The sequence below is a fragment of the Urocampus carinirostris genome, chromosome 13 (assembly GCF_059441175.1).
Source record: "Urocampus carinirostris isolate Australia breed hairy pipefish chromosome 13, RoL_Ucar_1.0, whole genome shotgun sequence".
NCBI lineage: Eukaryota > Metazoa > Chordata > Actinopteri > Syngnathiformes > Syngnathidae > Urocampus > Urocampus carinirostris.
Genome location: NC_142361.1, coordinates 31642288 through 31662207, shown reverse-complemented (window position 1 = coordinate 31662207; position 19920 = coordinate 31642288). Strand labels below are relative to the sequence as shown.

The 19920-nt window shown below is 40.0% G+C and overlaps 1 protein-coding gene across 1 annotated transcript in view; it reads left to right on the top strand.

The window, feature by feature from the left end:
- col13a1 (collagen, type XIII, alpha 1) overlaps positions 1–19920 on the top strand; it is a 52450-nt gene that overhangs the window by 15173 nt on the left and 17357 nt on the right. Inside the window, exons 8-26 of the mRNA XM_088351015.1 lie at positions 905–976; positions 5371–5460; positions 5538–5579; positions 5663–5680; positions 6938–6964; positions 7072–7116; positions 12021–12107; positions 12187–12213; positions 12303–12338; positions 12445–12501; positions 12585–12608; positions 12703–12756; positions 13728–13772; positions 13913–13954; positions 14047–14097; positions 14279–14305; positions 16049–16135; positions 17745–17780; positions 19830–19883. Coding sequence (XP_088207141.1) covers positions 905–976; positions 5371–5460; positions 5538–5579; positions 5663–5680; positions 6938–6964; positions 7072–7116; positions 12021–12107; positions 12187–12213; positions 12303–12338; positions 12445–12501; positions 12585–12608; positions 12703–12756; positions 13728–13772; positions 13913–13954; positions 14047–14097; positions 14279–14305; positions 16049–16135; positions 17745–17780; positions 19830–19883 — 921 coding nt within the window. The remainder of the gene's footprint in view (positions 1–904; positions 977–5370; positions 5461–5537; positions 5580–5662; positions 5681–6937; positions 6965–7071; positions 7117–12020; positions 12108–12186; positions 12214–12302; positions 12339–12444; positions 12502–12584; positions 12609–12702; positions 12757–13727; positions 13773–13912; positions 13955–14046; positions 14098–14278; positions 14306–16048; positions 16136–17744; positions 17781–19829; positions 19884–19920) is intronic.

Genomic DNA, 19920 nt, shown 5'->3' with positions numbered 1-19920 from the left:
TGTAAGACGTTTTCCATTGTGTGACGTCATTACGCATGCACCATTTTTCGTTTTGCTAATTATTAATCACCATGTTTTATTTTATGGAGCCGTGTTGTTGTTTGCTTGCTGTTGAGGAATAAATATGCTTAAAGGCTTAACCACAATGTCCTGCTTATCTTCTCATGCATGAGGAAACTGCACACTCTGACATATCCTTACCAAGAATCAAGCCAAAACCTCAGCCCCAGAGGAAATATTCAAAAGAAGCAAACAAAATTTATGACGCAACAAAACGTAAACATACATTAAAAGCATCGTGGAAAGAGGAGTTCACGTGGCTTGTAGCAGACGAAGCAACGCAAACATTGCATGAATGAAGATGAGTAAATACAGGTACATACTCATGGCAGATGGAAAACAGCGATTTCATATGCCTGCAATGAATGTTACAAGTAGATTTATTATAAACTTAATTTTAAAGTGTTGTTCTGTTATATATTCTGATTTTCAATCCTTAATAATTTCTAACAATGTTTTGTTTTTTTCGCGATGAGTCGTCTTATTGTGTTTCAAGTTGTGAAAAATGCTACTTTATGGCTGGGCAGGAAACTTTTCAGAGTTGTCTGCTTTGGTGTCCGCTAACTTTTTGTCATGAGTTTCAGACACTGCTAGTGGTTCTTAAATTTACTCGTACGTGAGTACTTGAGGATGGAAACTTGAATCAAAGAGGACCTTTCTACTCTGTAGCTCGTTCCATTAGATACACTAAAATCTGTTTTTCTCAGAACAGGCTGTTAAGTCTCTCAATACACGTGCAAACTCGTCAGCAGAATGTCCTGATTACAAGCCCTGTTTTATCTTCTGGCTAATTGTTTGCTGTCAACATGGCACACAATGACCTAAGTCACTACTTCTCCGGCAGAACCTTTTCGTGCAGGATCTCCCCTTGAAAACCTTGGCTGCCTTGCGCTCCAGTCAACCGCTGATGTTGAAGGTTTGTGGGTGGCCACAAACACCCTCGTTGGCTAACACGTTCTGGGGCGAGAGGGTTGTCACCAAGTCGCGCCGCAAAGAGAGGCGGTGCCCTGAAAACCAAGGCACTCCTCAAGCATTTCATGCTTTCCACCAAACACAAGAGAGCATTTTATACATCAATTGCCTGTAGCTTCACATTTATCTCACTTTCCATATATTTTCTCGATTCTTTTTCACAAATTTACAAAGAAAAACTGACTGCAGTGGAACCTCAGTTCTCGACCACAATCTGTTCCAGAACCCTGTTCAAAAACCGATTTGTTCGATCACCGAAATCATTTTTCCCATTAAAAAGAATGTAAATCGTTTTAATCCGTTCCAGTACCCTGAATGTTTACCTTGAATGTTTAACGTAAAGCTAACCCAGGCTAATCGTACGTTCGCGTTATCGTAATCTTCCGTACGAAAGATTACACTAACATGAACGTGTAAAAATTAAAAAAAGTATAAAGGAAAGAATTATGAATAGGATTTCTTACCTTTGTGGTGGTCAGCAGAAGGCGCAGGTGGACGGTGTTTTTCAACCTCTTCCAAAACTTGCGGCCTTTGCTTGCTTATAACACTCACTCCCTTTTAGCCACATCACTAGATTTCACACCCTCCTTATTCTTTAGTATCGTATTGATCGTAGATTTAGCCATGCTGTATTCCGTAGCGAGATACTTCATATTTTGCTATTATTTATTTCTAAAATGCAATAGTTGTACGCACTACTTTTTTTTCACCTGTAGCAACTTTGCTGCTTGCACTGACTTTCTTCGGAGGCATAATTAGGGGCTAAAACACCCGTACGCCGCTCAGCATGGCACCCTAGCGTACGCACTCATGCATTACCTGCGTTCGAAATCCGATTTTTTGACCAAACAGCGAAGCAACAATTTCTCGAAATTTTTGGTCGGACTCCGATTTTTTCGAACTGAGAGGCGTTCGAAAACCGAGGTTCCACTCTATTACGGTTTTAAAATCTAAATGGTTAAAGTGGAAAGCAGCAAATGGTGAAGGACAACGAAGTTTGCCTACTTTTGCTCATTCGAATCTCCATGCAGTGTGTTTTTCCATAGACAATTGAAATGATGGTAAATTGACATCTATTGGATTGAGAAAATACCATTATCATCTTTTGGAAAAATGCACTCCCTGGGTTTTAAAATGTAGGCAGGTCTCTGTATACTTTGGTGTCAGGAGATCAAGAGAAGTTATCAGTGAGATCAATTTTTCATTTTATCAAACTGCCATCTCCCAAACTTGTATTTGATGATCCTGATCATCTCAACAGAAGCGACGAATTGTACAGCCCTGTGCTGCACAGTTGGCCACAGTAAGTTTGTATATGAACTGTAACTTTACCGCCATACTCTCTTTGTGGCAAGACTGGCGCACACCACCTGAGCTCTGCTAAACTGCAATCTTAGGGCCTGGCTAATAAGGGGTGGCTTCCAAAGATACGTTCTCAATTAAGGGATTGGCAGGTACAGATGTCAAAAAAACTTGGAACCTGGAAAATCCTGATTGATGAATCTATATGTTTTAAGGATGCACTAAAAGATAATAGACACAGTTTCCAGGCCCAGAGTTTGCTGTGCTTTTCTACTTTTGACCTTGTTTTGTTTGCCTCCCTTTTAGTTCTTGCTTTTCACTCTCATGTTATATTGTATCTCTCTCTTTACCCCTCTATATCCTTCTCCTACAACCTCTTGTGCTACTATCTTTCCTTTCTGTGGCCTTCTGGTGACTTTTGCCCCGTGACCTTTGTTTGCACCGTTGGCCACCTGTGCATTGTGACTTCCCCTCGGCAGATGTTGCCTATCACCGTGCGCAACATGCCCTCAATAAGCCCTCTAATCCTAAAACGCCTCAAGGTACAATTCTCTTCCCCCGTACTTGCCTCTTCCGCTGTGTTCTGTGAGCCGCCTTCAACCGTCGTCGAATCGCACCCTCAATTTGCTGTAATTAACCAACTGCTGCTATCGCCGTTGCTAAGGACTGTGGGGACTTTTTGCAGACCTAAGGTCTTTCTATCACTGTTTAGAATAATAATAGTAGTGTGATGTAAGCCAATCCATGCATCCATTTTCTTTAGCACTCGTCCTTACGATGAGGGCAGATTAACTTGAGGCCAGCTAAACTGACAAGAGTTTGATACCAGCCAATTGTATATCTTTGTCAGGAGACCGGACCAGAACGGAGGACGGAGACAGGAAGGATGAACTCATTCGCATTAACGATCAATACTTTTATTTAGCAAAATAAAAGTCGTCCAACCCTCAGGGACAAAATGAAACAAGGCTTACAGACAATCAGAAACTTAGACTAGGAATACTAACAAAATGGGCTTTTACTCAAAACGTGCAAACACAGGTTTCCTCCGACTCAAACAAAACAGGGCAGAGCAAAACAGAACGGAAAACGCAATGAACCAGCCACCCGCAATACCCAAAACCCCCCTTAAGAAGCAAACACGCAAATTAGGCGATCTGCTTCAGCTGGTGCCCAGGGGGCGGGGCCAACCAGTTGCCACGGAGACCATGCTGGACACGACAATCTTAGTATCGCTTTAACAACACAAAGATTTCTGAAAAACAATGAATGGCCTGTTGAATAACATCAAGGTGTTTTAACCTTTTTAGGGTTCAAGACAGCCTAGCTGCAGGATTTCCAAATTAATACTACTAATTCAATTCAGTGTTTTAATGACAACAGGGGAATACTTTATGATCTCTGTCCTAGTCAAAACTCAATATGCAACCTTCTGGATGAGCTTCAAGAGTTTGATGCTCTTTGTTGGAATTTCTTGTTAAATCAACACAAACGTAAATTAATCATCTGACTCCAATTTGTGACCTTTCCCAATCACCATTCATCCAAACAATTTGCGCGCTCTTTTCTGCATAGAAAGTTCTCAGAAGCCGGCATTTCACTCACGAGTGGATTTATTTCGAACACACAAATCACTACATCTCTGCACGCTTCTCCTTCCAAAAACCAACTCTTCTCCTTCTTCCGTGTTGCTCAGCAAAGCATCTCCTCCGCCCCATCGCTGGTTCCCATTGGTCTCCCGTCCAGGAAGAATGGCGCGTTGACTCCTCCGCGTTGGCCCCCAGACAGCTCGTCACCTCCCTCTGCCTGAGAGCTGCCCCACGTCAAAATTTACTCCAGAAAACTTTGGCACAAAACTCAAAGAGTCCAACAGACAAACCCAAATTCAAACTTCCATATTCCTTTATCTTATAACAGATACCTTTTTTTTGACAAGTACAACTAGAGATCAAACTCTTGTCCCGTTACGGTCCTTGGTTTTGAATGTAATGTAATGTAATGTATTTTATTCAGCCAGTATAAACCATAAACATGATATATACAAGAAATCATTTGACACGCAAACTCTCAATCATGATAATATAATAGATGTAAAAGAATAAAAAGAATACAGTAAAAAAGATATTGTAGTGTATAATACAAGGTAACTATATAGAATAGTTTAAAAAGAAAGAATATGTAAATAACAAGACTTGAGTAAAAGAGGTCGGAGGAATGTCGTTGGCATATTAATACTCTACATAATAACTTAATAATTTTTAGTGTCCGTTTTCTAGTTTGTTCGAATTAGATACTATGCAGGGACGGAAGGCCAGTACCTATTATTTCCTCTGCCGTCCTCACTACTGATTCCATCTTTGACAATTCTTTCTGATTGACGCGACCAAACCAAACTGTGATTGACCTAGTTAAAACGGATTCAATGATAGCACGATAAAAATTGACTAGAATGAATTGACGGACTCCGAATGATTTGACAGTACGAAGGAAGTAGAGCCTTTGTCTGGCTGACTTTAGAATATCAATAGCATTGACAGTCCATGTGAGGTCAGCTGACAAGTAAGAACCTAGAAACTTAAATGAATGGACCAGTCGACCTCACTACCATTTATTGACTGGGGCACATGCGGGGGAGGCTTAGTATGGAAATCTATTATCAACATGCAAGCTGGAAAATTCTAAGATCGAAGCAAAGAGTCAACTCGGGGGGTTGCTATGGTAGGGCTAAGCTAGTATTTAATTAGTCTCCCAAAAAATTAAGGCACATTTTAAAAAAACCTATGCACTGAATTTGAAATTTCCACAGGTTTTGGGTTTGTCTACCTAAAACTGATAAGAAATAAGACTACTATAAATGACATGGTGAAAATAGACCTCCAGTCTGCTTGTTTAACTGCTTGCTATTCTCCCGATTAACCTTCCGACGTGCAACCGCTTTGTGAGTTCTTGTTTGTATCGTGATTTTGTTGTGCTAGCATGGCTATCGTGACAATAGCGCCTCCCGATAACAGACTGAAACTCAATCTCTCTTAGCAGGGCGAACAAGGAGTACAGGGCCCCCCAGGACCGCCTGGGCCCCCTGGTCTCCCAGGCAATCCAGGTGTTAGCGGAGCTAGCGGTTCACCGGTGAGTGTGAGGAAAAATGATTTTAAAATGCTCATATTTATATGTTTGACATATATCAAATATCAATTTGCCCTCAGGGTAAGCCAGGGGAACCAGGGAAACCTGGAAAAGACCCGAGGGTAATCTGTTTGTGCCCGCGTTTTTCTTTCGCAATCAAGAATATGCTGACATTAATCTGTGGTTTTTTTTTTATGTTCAACAGCTGCTACCAGGACTGAAGGTAAAATACTAATAATAATTTAAAAATAAATATTCTGTGAGAAACAATCGCGCCCATAAAATTATTGTGGCTATGTTTCATACATACTGCACTATAGAGTACCTTTCATTGTTTATGGATCCATTAATCGCATGGGTCTTTAGGGCACCAATGAGGAAAATGTTGCCCAAATATAATATATATAAACATTTTCGATATAAGGAACACACGTCATGAAAAACAAATCGGCAAATTAGCCAAATTACGAACCAGAAAAATCTGATATTGTCACAGTTGCCATGGCGCCCAGTTGGCACCGCCCTTGGGCGCCAGCTGCAGCTTTTTGACGGATTGGCTCCCTGTCAGTATTTAAACTCTGTCCTGTCAGTCCCTTTTTGTCAGTCCGTCTGCGAATTTCTGTTTTTAAGCCTTTTTTCGCCTGTCCCATTTTTTTTGCTCCTGTTCGTCTCCCTCTACGATCTGTTTTGATCCCGACCACGTCTGCTCTCCTGTACCGAATTATGACCTGTTTTGATCTCGACCACGTTTGTTCTTCTGTCCTGTATAACGATCCGTTTTTGATCTCGACCACATTTACTCTCCTCACCTGGCTTTCGACTTGTTTCCGATCCCGACCACGTTTTTGCTCTTCTTTCCCGGCTACTGACCCGTTTTTTCGTTCAATACACCGCCATCTCTCGCCACGGAAGTGCCACTTACGCGTTCAGAGCGACCTGCTTCCTGCGTCCAGCAATCCCCGGGTCGTGGGCGGAACCCCCTCCCTTTCTTCTAATAAAACTTGTGAGAAAAGTTACGCGAGTGGGTCCTGTCTCCGTTCTGGTCCTGACAGATATAAGCTTCAAACAAATGCTGCCAAAATGTAAACCTTTGAGTAAGAACAGCTTAAGCGAAAAATAGTACTCTAAAAAGCTTCTAAAATTAACAAGAATATAAGGTAATATAAGGTTATTGTGCCGTGTATACATGAAATTAATATCTCCTTTACAAGTCTTTCATAAGAGCCATAGTAATTATCTTCTGAAAAGAAAACATTACCTTTATTTTAGAAAATACTACCTTTCCGAATTTAACATTCGTTTTACGTACAGTGCTTATATTTTCTCATTTAATAATCAATTTCAAACGACTTTCTGATAAGGGCTTCTTTTAAAATGTATTTAAAATCTCACAATTCCCCATTTGAGAACCGGTGCTCTACTTTATATCATTGAAGTCTGTTTATTGAACATTAGCACTCACAAGGAATTCTTCTTCCAGGGTGAGCCGGGTTCACCAGGACAGAAGGTGAGCTCATTTGTTCATCTTCTCCCCCCACATTTTCAGAATACTATGTTTTCAATGAACAGGATAAAAAGATTCATGCTTTATATACGGTATGTGTTTTTCCCTAGGGTGACCGAGGCAATGTTGGTCCAGTGGGTCCTGGAGGTCCTAAGGTACAAACATAGTTCTTTTTCATTCTCATAGTCACCCATAGGTAGTATTTTAGGAGGATGAAGTTTGGAATTTAAAAATTGAGGTATTACTAAGTCAACAGGAAATATACTGCAGTCTTTTATCACGAGACATATAGAAAGTTAAGAAAACAGGTAGTAGGGGGCGTATGTAACAAATTTATGAGATATAGTTTAGTTTTTCCATCACTTGTGGATAGAATAGACCACATTTCAGTGACGGCACAAAAATGAAAATAAACAGCAGTTCTAGCCACGTTCTAATACGTGCAGTTGAAGTGAGAGAGTTGAGTCACATGCTGTATATACGAGTTAGATAAGGTTTTTAGAGTATACTTAATGATTAATTTCAGTAAAATAGAATTAAACAGGACAGCGCAGTGGTTAGCGCATGTGCGGCACAGTTCTGAAGTCATGGGATCAAACTTTCCTGTGTGGAGTTTGCATGTTCTCCCTGTGCTTGCGGGGGTTTCCTCCAGGCACTCCGGTTTCCTCCCACATTCCAAAAAACATGCATGTCAGGTTAATTGGTCGCTTTAAATTGTCCCTAGGTGTGAATGAGCGAGGGAATTGTCTGTCTGTGCCCTGCGACTGGCTGGCAACTAGTTCAGGGTGTCCCCTGCCCACTGCCCGAAGATAGCTGGGTTGGGCTCCAGCACCCCTGTGACCCTACTGAGGATAAACGGTGCAGGTAATGGATGGATGGGTGAAAATAAAGAAACAAGCTTGGAGTAGATTTTGGAAGGAAATCAATATTTTTGTTGTGAAACTGTTTAAGCATTTCATCAATTTTGCAAACGACAAAGACCTCCCACTGCCCGAAGATAGCTGGGATGGGCTCCAGCACCCCCGCGACCCTACTGAGGATAAGCGGTGCATATAATGGATCGATGGTTAGAATTAGACAGCACAAATACATTTATTGGGATAATAATTTGGATTATCGGATTAAATTTGTGTGCGGCTCCCTTCGATTTGTACATTTTCTCAGTTTTTCTCTGAAGGAATACATGGAATAGAATAGAATAGAATAGTATACAATAGAAAAGAACAGAATAAAATAAAATTAAAATTAAACAATACAATACAATACAATAAAATACAGTTTTGGCAGCACGGCGGCGCAGTGGTTAGCGCGTGTGCGGCACATTTCTAAGGTCTCGGCAACCTCCTGTGTGGGTTCAAATCCAGCTACCGGACTCCCTGTGCGGAGTTTGTATGTTCTCCCTGTACTTGTGTGGGTTTCCTCCGGGCACTCCGGTTTCCTCCCACATTCCAAAGACATGCATTTCAGGTGGATTGGCCCTAGGTGTGAATGAGCGAGCGAGTTGTCTGTCCCTGTGTGCCCTGCGATTGGCTGGCAACCAGTTCAGGGTGTCCCCTGCCCACTGCCCGATGATTGCTGGGATGGGCTCCAGCACCCCCGTGACCCTACTGAGGGTAAGCGGTGCAGCTAATGAAAGAATGAGAAAATACAGTACAATACAATAAAATAAAATAAAATAAAATGGAATGGAATAATTAATCTTTATTGTCATCTATTAAAACGCATTGTTCATTGTTTACAATGTGATTAAATGTTGCACTCCAGGAAAAAAAAAAAAAGACTAAAGAAAAGATGAAATAAAAAAGTGTGTTCGGATATATAGGCAATGTTTACAAGGTAGTGCCTGTAGACTTGCCTAGACTGTATGGTAAGTGCATCAGAAGAAATAAAATATCTTGTTTCTCAGTGAACCTAAGTAACTGTCTGGCCGGTCTTTTTATGTTTCCACAACAAAAAAAATCCCATTTTCCAGGGATTGGGTTTAAAAGGATGAGCTGACAGAGTCTGTCATTTACAAAAAAACGTATAGTTCTTAAAAAAAGAAGATTCCTTTTTTGTGGTGTTGTAGTCCTATGACTTCATCGTTCCGTGCTCTCCTTAGGGAGATGAAGGGAAGAGGGGTTTTGCAGCAGAGAAAGGGGCCAAGGTAAAGTTCCATAAAGCATGGTGTTGTGGCAAGGGTTTGAAATGGTGTGATAACTAACATTGCTAAGTGATATGGATGTTTTATTAAAATGTGTTGAATTAATGTGGAGTCTATAGGAAATTAAACAACAAGGGAGATCTCTTTGCTGAGTAGTTTTTCAGTCAAGTCAAGTCATGTTTATTTGTATAGCCCTTAATCACCAAGAGTCTCAAAGGGCTGCACAGATCAAAGACTATTGCAAACTACAGACTATTATGACACCATCCTCTCATCTAAAACCTACATGAGGGCAAATAATACACATATTATCAACATAAAGGTTATTCATATGCTACAGAATAGAAGTGTCTATTAAGCTTAGATTTAAACATTTCCACTGAGGTTGCAGATCAAATCTAAGGGGGAAGAGCATTCTACAGCACCGGGGCCCGAACAGAGAACAGTCTCGAACCTGCGTATTTCTTCTTGGCTCTTGGGATCACTAGTAGACCAGCGTTTTCAGAGCGAAAGTTCCAGACCGGAATATAGGGGGGAAATTAAATGTGAAAGGTATGAGGGAGCAAGTCCTTGCATGATTTTGTATACTACCAACAGAACCTTGAAATCACATCTTAAGCTAACAGGGAGCCAATGCAGGTTAGCTAAAATCGGGGGAATGTGATCAAACTTTCTTGTCTTAGTTAAAAGCCTTGCTACAGCATTTTGTACTAGCTAAAGGCTTTTGATATTGGACTTCGGGAGACCGGAGAGTAGTGCATTACAGTAATCGAGACGGGAGGTAACAAGCATATTAATTATGATCTCCGCATCCGACATAGGGCGATTTTTAACAGAATTGCGAAGATGGGAAAAAAGCTGTTCTAGTAATATTCTTAACGTGTGTTTGAAAGGACAGATCAGGGTCAAATATGACACCTAAATTTTTGACTGAGTCACTCTGGGTGATATTACATTTGTCAATGTTCAGAGACGTTTTTGAGAACAATTCACGGCATTTAGATGGACCAATAACTAGCATTTCGGTCTTTTCAGAGTTAAGGTGCAAGAAGTTGAGTGAAATCTATTCTTTTATCTCAGTGAGGCAGGCCTCCAAATTTTCAGTTTAGTGTAGCAGATTCCTCCATCGGAAGATATAGTTGAGTGTCATCTGCGTAGCAATGAAAACTGATATTATACTTGCGAATAATTTCACCTAATGGAAGCATGTAAATGCTGAAAAGAAGGGGGCCAAGTACTGAACCCTGCGGAACACCACAGGTAACTCTAAGGGGCTCAGATGTCATTTAAATAAATACATCCTGACAGTCAACGTGCTTGCATGCATCAAACAATAAAAAAATAACAGAAAATAACTCATAAATACAAGTTAAATTTGAAAGTTGAGTGTGGATCGTTCATTTAGTTATTTATGGAAGTATTGGCATCTGCATTTATCTGTTCCTGCAGTTTAGCATGGTATCTACGAATGATAAACTGATGTATCCTTATTATTACTAATTTCTATCCCTTTTTCGGTAATTTCAATGGCATTCTTATTCTTCCTTCCTTTTTCTTCTTTGTATTGCTCGACCTTTACGGCGACTCTGCTGTAAAGGGAGAACCTGGCCGCCCAGGCATCCCTGGGGTAAAGGTAATGTCAATAATGAGCTGGTTAGAATCTTGTCCTTATTATGACCTGTTTAGGTCATGGTTATTTGTTTTTCACTGTGAAGGGCCAGAGTGGCACCCCTGGCATCCCTGGCAAGAGGGGCTACATGGTATGCTTGTCCCGGAATGTGGAATTGCCTATGTGTTTGTGTTTGTGTTTTAGCCATTTTTCTGCTCTAACTGCATGTTGTGCCATCCCAAAATAGCTTTTTTCGTAATTTGCTGCTCAAAATCTTAAAACGTTAAATGAGAACCATTACCGGTAGTGACAAATTTAAAAGTTTAAAGAAAAAAAGTCTTCAAATTTGGTTGATTGGCTGCAAAAATGCATAACATTTTAGCAACTACAGTTCACATAATATGCACTCCCACGGATTTGGTTATTATGGTTGGGTCATTACAGCACGGCGGCGCAGTGGTTAGTGCATGTGCGGCACAGTTCTGAGGTCATGAGATCGAAACTCCTGTGTGGAGTTTGCATGTTCTCCCAGAGCTTGCGTGGGTTTCCTCCGGGCACTCCGGTTTTCCTCCCAAAAACATGCATGTTAGGTTAATTGGCCGGTCTAAATTTTCCCTAGGTGTGAATGAAGGAGTGGTTGTATGTCTCTGTGTGCCTTGCGACTGGCTGGCAACCAGTTCAGGGTGTCCCCTGCTCACTGCCAGAAGATAGCTGGGATGGGCTCCAGCACCCCTGCAACCCTACTGAGGATAAGGGGTGCAGATAATGGATGGATGGGTTAGGTCATTAGCCTATGAAAAATAAATCAATATTTTGAAAATAAAATGACATTTTACCATATTTAGGAACATTTAAACCTCTTAGGTTTTTTAATGCAGTCCTAACTGAACTTTATTCAGCATCATGTGATCCAGTTATCCAACAAAAACCTAAATTCGTTTTTAATCAGAGGTCAGACATGTGACCACCTTTAGCCTCTGCAATATTGCGATTTTATAATATTGTGCATTTAATGTATGTTTATTTTCCGGGAACAGACATTGAGAATTAGCTTTGGCTAAAATGTTATAGTATGTGACATGAGTTTATGTAGCATACTTGTCCCTTTTCTAATAAACTTAAACTTATATACTGTGTTACCCTTCTGATCACTGAAGAAATACAGATTTAATTTGGTTGCGGTGTGAGGGATGTGCTTATTTTATAAAAACTGATGGTTGTAAAATCACTGTTCTTTCATACTGAATGTGTTTGAAAATGCATTAAAAGTATAAAGTGTTTCTAATCCAGGCATTCATTCTTAACAGGGAGAGAAAGGAGAAGCAATTATTGCTGCACTTGGAATCAAAGGAGAACCTGGCTCACCGGGAGTTCCTGGCCAAACGGGACCCAAGGTCTGTTGATCATTTCATTTCAGGAATATTATCAATTTTAAGAAATAATTAACCCAAAAAAATGATGCATCTCTGACAGGGTGACAAAGGCGATCAGGGAAACCAGGTAAGATCAAACTATTTTTAAATGAATTTTAGAAATAACTTCTCAAGGGAGAACAAAATACAATTTCAACACTCTATTCTCTATTCAAGGGAGAGGCAGGACCAGAAGGCCCAGCTGGACCAAGAGTAAGTCCTGAATCAAACACTTTGAGCATATTTCTGTTACTATAATACTGTTTACTAATAACATAAACAAATGATATATATTTTAAATCCTTATTCCATGTTATAGGGCCCTCCTGGTCCAACTGGTGAACCAGGGAAAGCTGAAATCCTCAATAATGAAAACGTATGCTATTCTTATTGTGTAATTTTTCCCAATGCAAAATGATAATCTATATAAAATATCTAATTGTGATATCTTTATTACAGGACATACGCAACATACATATGATGGTAAGAGTGTTTTTTTAACTCTAGCTGGTTAATACAACATCAATCAGTTTAAATATGGATACACAGTACAATATTTCCTGTCTTTTTCGTGTAGGGCCCACCTGGATTACCTGGACCTCCAGGGCCTCCTGGGTACACTGGAGCAAAAGTAAGATATCATATTATTATTTGTATTAATAGTAGTCGCAGTTGAAGAGGATCTGGTGGAGAGGTGTTGTGAAAGGATAGTGGGCTGTTTAGACGCATTCTAAGGGAAGGGCAGGGCACCTGTATGATGCGGCAGGGGTAAACCAGCGAAAGCTGTCGGGCCCTTCGGTTGAACATAAGAGTGTGTTGTGTCACCCTGACCCGAGTGGCTGTTTTTTTGTGTCCGGTTTCATCTGGAGGGACGAAAGCATAACCAACTTGGGTGCCGACGCGCTTAATTTGTTTAGGTGTTTGGGCATTTGGTGTCAGAAACCAGAATGGAGACAGGACCCAGTAGCGTGACGTTTCACAGAGTTTTATTGGGAAGAAGGGAAAGGAGGGTACACACGATCTGGAGCTCGCTGGTCACGGGGAGCAGTTCGCTCTGAACGCGGAAGCGGGACTACCGTGAGGAGCGAGGGTGGTGTCGGGAACTGAAAAACAGGTCAGTAGCCGGGGCAGGGGAGCAAAGGCGTAGTCGGGAGCCAGAAACGAGTCGAAAAGCCAGGAGACGGGAGTAGATGAGGTCAGGAGCCAAAACAAGTCAAAAAGCCAGGAATCAGACGGGAGCAAAAACGGGCGGGAGTCAGAGTCAAAAGCTTGCCTAGTGTAACTGAGGTTCACAGACGGTCTGACGCTGGTAACCCGGAACCGGGGGGTTTAAAAAGTAGGGAGCCAATCAGCGCCCAGGGCTGTTGGCGCAAAGGAACAGGCACAGGTCTGACATTTGGGTTGGCCATGGTCAAATGTTTTGTGTTTTTTGCTACTTTTTTTTTCTTTTTTCTTTTCTTTGTTTTTGTGTACGTGTTTGTCTTGCTGTCGGTCACCCCTCTCGAGGGATATGACCAGGGTAGATAGATAGATAGTAGCAGCAGTTGTAATGCAACATCTTCAATCACCCAGCTATCTGATACTAACCATTTCTATTATTAGGGTGAAGTTGGCCTCCCAGGTCCTGCTGGCCATGATGGAGAGAAGGTAATATTAATTTGTATCAATGCTATGATTAGTAACAATGCACAAAATTATAGTATATTTTGAATATTGTTAGCTGCATTTGTTGGGGCTGTGATGAGGCCTGCTACATCAACGTATACATTTATTTCCTGTTTTCTCAGGGGACAAAAGGCGACCCTGGCGAGGGTGGAAGGGCTGAGACGGTATGTTGAGTTGGAGCACCGTATTGCATTTCAAGCATAATTATGTTTATTAAAACGTCAATTTTGTTCTGTTTTCTTTCTTTCGTCTTTAGCTCTATGGTCCCCCTGGTCCTCCAGGCCCCCAAGGACCAGTTGGCCCAGCTGTGAGACAAATATTTCACTGGTTTATAATGCAGATTGTATTATTGACTAACAATAGTCCACTTACATTGCATAAATAATGCAATATTTCCTCACATTGTTTAGCCTACTCAAAAATATCCAGGCTTTGACTAATTTCGAACATAATTTAGAATTTATTTGTATTTTTGTTCTTTTTTTTAGGGATCACAAGGACCCTCTGGTCCAAAGGTACGGCACATATTTTTTTAATTAAATGTCTTGTACTTTAAAATATATTGCATAAATAATCCAGTTCTGAGAGGTATTTAACGATAAATGGAAAGCAAACTTAAGTTTGCTAAATAACATAAAAATACATAGATAGATAGATAGATAGATAGATAGATAGATAGATAGATAGATAGATAGATAGATAGATAGATAGATAGATAGATAGATAGATAGATAGATAGATAGATAGATAGATAGATAGATAGATAGATAGATAGATAGATAGATAGATAGATAGATAGATAGATAGATAGATAGATAGATAGATAGATAGATAGATAGATAGATAGATAGATAGATAGATAGATAGATGTCTAGATGTCTAGATGTCTAGATGTCTAGATAGATAGATAGATAGATAGATAGATAGATAGATAGATAGATGGATACTTTATTCCTCCCCATAGGAAAATTCACACACACCAGCAATTATATAAAAATAGGGTAATATGCAAATGTGGGCGTGGGGTCTAATTTGGGCTTTTACTCCCTCGGATGGAGTTAAAGAGCCTCATGGCATGAGGAAGAAATGATCTCCTCAGTCTGTCCGTGGAACAAGACATATATATGACGAAAAATATTTACACTACAAACGTTTCTACTAAATGCTTTGAATGGTATGTTTTCAAGTCATAATGTAATTCGGTTACCGATTCAGCAAGAAGGTAGTGCTCACGGTTTCCTACCCGAATTTATGTGAAATAGCCTCATAGTGTGCAGCATTTATCATGAATGAAGCCATACTCTAAACATATTTTAACTTTAGCTTTAGATTATTGATTTTGTAGTTCATTGCAATGGATGATGACTAAAAATAATATTGACACACAAATAAATAATGCACGTGGTTCATTCTAACAAACTACGTTTTATTTACAATGACAAGGAAACTTGAACAGAATGAAAGAAAAAAGAACAATGTTGACAAGAGAAACTCGCATTATTAATAAACAAAGTGTGTAGGAAAAAGAGATATGGAGTTTAATAGAGATGGCAACATTGTAGTTTCTAAGAGAAACACAGGATTCTGTATTGTTGTGCCGAACTTGAGAAATGTACCTAACCAATGTGCAATAAGCTTCACAGCTACCCAAAAACCAAACAGCATATTGACCATTTGTGCCCAAGTTATCTTGATGAAAGAGGCCGGGTTTGTGGATGACATCTTGGCTAGCAGCAGGATGCATTTGGGGGGCCCAAGGGTGATCGAACGATCTCACCCCGAGGCCCCTGCACCCAGAGGGGTGGGAGCCAACACTCGTCCCTTATCCGACAGGAAGTAGAGACTGAGGAGTGGATGCCTCCACCTTTTAGAGCCGACGTGACTTGAGTCCACCCAAGAGGGTAGAGCAGGGAGGGAAGCGGACCTTCCTCAAGTGCCCCTCCTTTGTGGGTCGGCTTGATGAATGCATGCAGACATTTGATGTGATTAACTAAAAGACCATTTAGAATTGGGTTGCCAATAGTTAGTTTTCTGCCAAGAACACCTATATAGATAAATTTCATAAGAGCACCGCCATAGATTTTCTACAATGGAAAAACCTGTCAGTTGGCTGCAGTAATCTAATCAACAAGTTAAAACAAAAGAATTGTCTCGTGGGGGTAAGGTTTGGCACTTGAATCTATAGACAGAATGCAAAAGAGGGAAACGTTTCTGTTGCAGGAATGAAATGTACTAAAATAATAATTCATATCTTGTAGGGAGAAGCAGGCATCGGCGTCCGAGGAGAAAAAGGAGCAGCGGGTCAGAAAGGTGACAAGGGAGATCGAGGCCACCTTGGACTGCCTGTAAGTGCTTTATAACCTTTTGAGTTCAGTATCAAATTTAATCAGCTAGTTAACTTTTAATAAACAAATCACTCCATTTGGAAAGACAGGCATCTGTGCACTGAGCCAATTTATCTAAATTATTTTGCAATCACCAAATTTAAGACTATATATGCGAATTGTCAAATTTCTTAAGTGGTTTTCTACTTACAATTACTTACTTTGGTAGTTTTTTTTTGTTTGGAAGTATTTAAAAAAAATACTACATGTTTTTATTTAAGTATTTGATCTGATTTATTAAACTTTGTAGCTTGATTTATTAATCTTGCCTTAAAAGAAATATCTGACCCCTCCAAAAAAAACATTCAAATGAAAAATATGCACAGCATATGTAGATTATCCTTATATACTTTTTCATTTAAGAATTATTAAAAATATTTTGTATTGATAATCAATTTATCAATATCAATGCCTTATTTCATGTATGCTTTTTTTCTCATACTATACTTGAAACAAGTTTAAAAACATATAGTAAAACGGATAATGGTTCTGGAATAAGTAAAACGTTTTGCTAACACAACAGATTTTGTTTGCGGTGTCCATATAACATTAACACCGTAACAGTAAATGTCAGCAGTTTGCAACCCAAAATGTTGAAAGAGCCATATTGGACCAAAAAATAACAACGGATGTTAGGAGCTGTTAAAAAAAATGAAAAGTTTTACAGACGCTGTTTTAAGAAGGCAATACGTATTCTACGTATACATACTGTGTACCGTATATATATATATAGTCATTGGAAAATGTTAATAAGGTTAACCATTTGATTTTCCATTATCAAACATTTTTAAAAAGTGCCAGGAAGCGCTTAAGAGCCGCTTGTTGCCGACCCCCGCTATATGTGATCTCTATAGTACCAAGAAAGTTTTTCTCTAAAAACAAATTATTAACTTACTCGTATATTTTAACATAAAAGCCCCACTGAATTCAAATTAATGTTATGTACAGCATCTAAATGACCACTAGATGGCACTGTATTGTCTAATCCAAACAAAAAACAGTGCTTAATGAGCACAGCGTAGCAGTAAAATGCCAGACAAACATGGCGAGGACTACTAGGTATGGATTCCGCTATGTAAATTTCTCGATCTATGTATATTTATGAACAGTATCGTTGGTACGATAGTTTATGTATTTTGCTTAATATTCAAATCAATGTTGTTGTTTTTTTGCACCACTAGAAGGCACTGATGTGACACACTGTCCCTTTAAACCAGATGAATACGATTGTTTTCTTTTTAAGTTTATGTAGAATCTCTCATACTCCCATTTGAAAACTGCTGCTTTGAGTAATGAGCACAATTTTAAAGAAACTATGATAATCAACAACAAAAAATGAACTGAGAATGAAGTTGAACTGACAAGTCACTGACAAAGTCACTTACTCACTTTCATCACGCTTATCTCCAAACTTTGATGAAACGATTGTTTGTTTTTTGTCACTGTGTTGTTGAGTCAAAGCTTCACTCACTCACTCTCACCACCTACCCAATCTGACACCCCATCCCCACCTTCCTTCCCTCCATCTTCCCCATCACCTGTGATCTTAACTGTGTACAACACCATCCAGGGGGCCCATGGGTTAGACGGCAGACCCGGTCCAGTGGTGAGTGGTGCTAAAGTCATGTACCGGACCCTTCCCCTCGCTCCTTTCCTCCACCTCGCCTTCCTCCTCCAAACCCTTGCAAGCTTGCCCGATATCTGCTTGTCTTGTCTGCTTGCTTTTTGGATTCCTGTGCTTGTTTTGTCTTTGTTTGAGCAGCAGGAAATGAAATGGGGGAAGGACTGTTTTGGGTTAGGTTGAGAGGACTGCGCTTACTATATGTATTTTCAATTTCTGGTGCAACGAAATGGCAAATCCATTATTCCATAAATGGATCCATTTGCCCATCTGTCCATGTTCTGCACCGCTTATCCTCTGTCGTTCTGTCTGATTGATCGGCTGGTCGATAAAAAGATAGATAGATAGATAGATAGATAGATAGATAGATAGATAGATAGATAGATAGATAGATAGATAGATAGATAGATAGATAGATAGATAGATAGATAGATAGATAGATAGATAGATAGATAGATAGATAGATAGATAGATAGATAGATAGATAGATAGATAAATGTCTAGAAAGATGTCGAGATAGATAGATAGACGGATAGATAGAGAGAGAGACTATAGAGCGCACCTGATTATAAGCCGCACCCACCACATTTCGGGGGGGAAAACGATTTTGTACACACACCTGTATATTAGCCGCATGCGCCCACATTGAAAAAACGCAACACAAACACGAAATTAACCCATACCCGATATAGTCCAAGAAACACAGCCGTCAAAATGAACGGAAAATGATACCGGTACTTAACATTTAATGCAGACCTGCAGAGTCCAGGTGCCCGTTGAAAGTAATCCAAGGAAAAAAGTGTATATTTCCAAAGGTAAGGGTGGGAAAGATATATATCCACTATTGTCGGCCGCATCCACAAATACGTCTCACCTTTACTCCACTTCCCGTCAGCCCGCGTTTGCCCCGCCCCTTCTGTCTCTTTTGCTCGTACAAAACATATCAGAATACGTTTCTAAAATAAATACGTTACAAAAATAAACAGTTGCAAATACATATTATACATGGTTACACATATTTACAAAGAAAGACAGTACACCGAGAGAGTTTTCAAAGCTTTAATAATAATATTATAACTTTCATCCCAAACCGTGCCTGTGAAGGGTAGCAAAACGCTACTAGCAACACGCTCGCAACACAGCAAACAGCTCTGTTAAAAAAACATGCCGTACTTGTAGTGAGCACGGTAAGCCGTCCTCATCTTATTCCTTATGGCTGACGTCATCAAAGTTGTCTTCCTTTAGTCTGGGAAAGAGACTTTGTCATATAGACGTCGTCCCACGCTCCCTTACTCAAAAACACGCTAGCATCACGCTCGCAAAGTAACGTTTACGCACGATAGCTGTTTCCTTCTATATCGGACTGCCCGATTGCGTTTAGCTTGAATGTTGCGTCATGTGCCTTTCTTTTTGCAATTTGCATGATGAGGATATGTCTACGCTAATTTAATTTGTGCACAAGCTAAGAAGTTGCAGTCTAAATCTTACCTCTTGTACTCGAGCGCCGCTGGCGACCGTTAGAAAAATGACATAAATTGGCCGCATCACTGAATAAGCCGCAGGGTTGAAAGTTTGGGAAAAAAGTAGCGGCTTATAGTCCGGAATTTACGGTATATGTTTTGTTTTATTGTATTTGCAATAAAATAACAATCTTAATACTGTCAACCTTCAGTCCCGACTCAACAGTCTTTTGCCTTTTGATTTGAAACCCTAAAAATAGCATTTCACGGGACAAGAGCATGTTGAGATGCAGCATGATGAAAAGTGATTTCACTTTTTTGTACGCCTTCCACGCGATACGATTGCTTTACGGAATGAACCATGGTTTTCTTCTTGAATTCTGACCGCTCTTCGGAAAAAACTGCAGCTGTTGACATGAGATTCCTTTTCCTTACTTTTTAATTGTCAAGCTTGGTGTAGTAAATATATGCATCTGTAACGATGATTATCCTTGAATGTATCGTCTGTAATTTCTCATGGAAGCTTGTCGATATGCTGATCTGAGATCTGTGTCTTCTTATTCTTATTTTGAAGGGTCTCTTGGGACCAGCAGGAGTAGCAGGACCAGCAGGACCAAAGGGGGAGAGAGTACGTGTCCGATTTGACTTAAGAGTTTCATTCGGGA